The sequence below is a fragment of the Morone saxatilis genome, unplaced genomic scaffold (genome assembly GCF_004916995.1).
Source record: "Morone saxatilis isolate NCDOM2014 unplaced genomic scaffold, NCSU_SB_2.0 Contig12, whole genome shotgun sequence".
In the NCBI taxonomy this organism is placed as follows: Eukaryota; Metazoa; Chordata; class Actinopteri; family Moronidae; genus Morone; species Morone saxatilis.
This window is the reverse complement of record NW_023339674.1, coordinates 27751133-27752674: the sequence shown is the minus strand read 5'-3', so window position 1 is coordinate 27752674 and position 1542 is coordinate 27751133. Positions and strand designations below refer to the sequence as shown.

General features: G+C 37.9%; 1 protein-coding gene across 1 annotated transcript in view; it reads right to left on the bottom strand.

Moving 5' to 3' along the window:
* Positions 1–252: 252 nt before the first annotated feature.
* The window catches only part of LOC118321468 (radial spoke head protein 6 homolog A-like), a 5241-nt gene continuing 3951 nt past the window's right edge, over positions 253–1542 (bottom strand). Inside the window, exons 4-5 of the mRNA XM_035652790.1 lie at positions 1070–1187; positions 253–991 (exon numbers count right to left, since the gene is read on the bottom strand). Coding sequence (XP_035508683.1) covers positions 760–991; positions 1070–1187 — 350 coding nt within the window. The 3' untranslated portion in view covers positions 253–759. The remainder of the gene's footprint in view (positions 992–1069; positions 1188–1542) is intronic.

The window sequence follows — 1542 nt, the reverse complement described above, 5'->3', positions numbered from 1 at the left end:
AAACAGTATTGACAAATATATCAGAAACACATACGTAACAAATACCAAGAAATAAAAACCCATCACAGACCTGATATTGTATAATTAATTCTTAGTTATTAATTAATGGCTCCTACAGTGTGTTCATATTGTAATACCTATTCTGAACTTCTTAAATCTTGCCACTGACAAATATCCCAATGTTATAATTGAAACTAAACTAAAACTAAACATTTTTAAATAATACAAACTAAACAAATGAACCATCCCACTCTGGAAACTAACTGAAACTACAGTCAAAAAATTAATTAATTAATTAATTAAAAAAAAAAATTAAAAAAAATACAAAACTATAATAACTGTGGTTCCTGCGGGTGCTCCAGCTTCCTCCCACAGTCCAAAGACATGCAGGTTAACAAGTTAATTGGTGACTCTAAATTGCCCGTAGGTGTGAATGGTTGTTGGTCTCTATGCGTCAGCCCTGGGATGAGCTGCAGCCTGCCTCTTGCCCACTGTCAGCTTAGATTGGCTCCAGCCCTCAGCAATCCTCCAAAGGATGAGCAATTACAGATAATGGATGGATGACTTACACTGCTTCATCTTTACACTACTGCCCTCTTGAGATGTTGAACAATATTTATCTAGATATATAATATATATAATATTTATCAGAGTTTACAATATCAAGCCACGCTGCGTGATAAACTGATTTATTTGGCCAGTGACTTACAAATAAATACTTCAAAGATAAAACGAAATTTAAAATGTATGACTGTTTTCTTAGTCATCATCTTCCTCCTCCTCTTCATCTGTGTTCTCCAACTCCTCCTGGGCAGCTTGCTGCTCCTCTAAAGATTCTTTCAGCGCCTGTTCTTCCTCCAGTGATGGGTCCAGGGCCTCTGTAATTTCTGGTCCACTGGGATATTCTTTCTGTGGTGGTGGGGGGACAGGTGGGTTGTACCCTCCCCCTGCATACTTCAGACCCCATCCAACATATATGTTCTCAAACTTCCTAAATAAAGAGCAGGTTACTGTGAGAAATCAAACAGAAAGTCAGAATATTCACATTTGTTTCTGACTTTGCACTTACTTTCCACAAGCATATGCATAAGCTCCTGGCCAGAGGTTTGAACGCAGCACAGCTACTGCATGCTGAGAGGTGAGAGTGGAGGACATCTTGGCACTCCAGGGAGGGGTGTTGAACATTTCTGAGAAACACAAAAAAGGTAGCATAGCATCAGAAAGGCAAAATCATGGGATCAACCAGAAAAAAGGGGACTGTACACAATACTGTACCAGTGCAGTCTGAGTTGATGATGGTTGACCTTTTTTAAACTTGTGTGAGAATAGTAACCACAGAAACGGCATGGAAGAAAACCAGGAGCTTATTTAATGTAAGTTCCTGAATTATAACAGAATGAGGAGATGAAGATAATAAAGAGAAATTATCTTGGAGCAACTTCTGGTTTAAAATTTGATTATCCAGGTAGGGCCAATAAACAATTCAATTCAATTCAATTTTATTTGTATAGCGCCAAATTCATAACAGAAGTTATCTCAGGA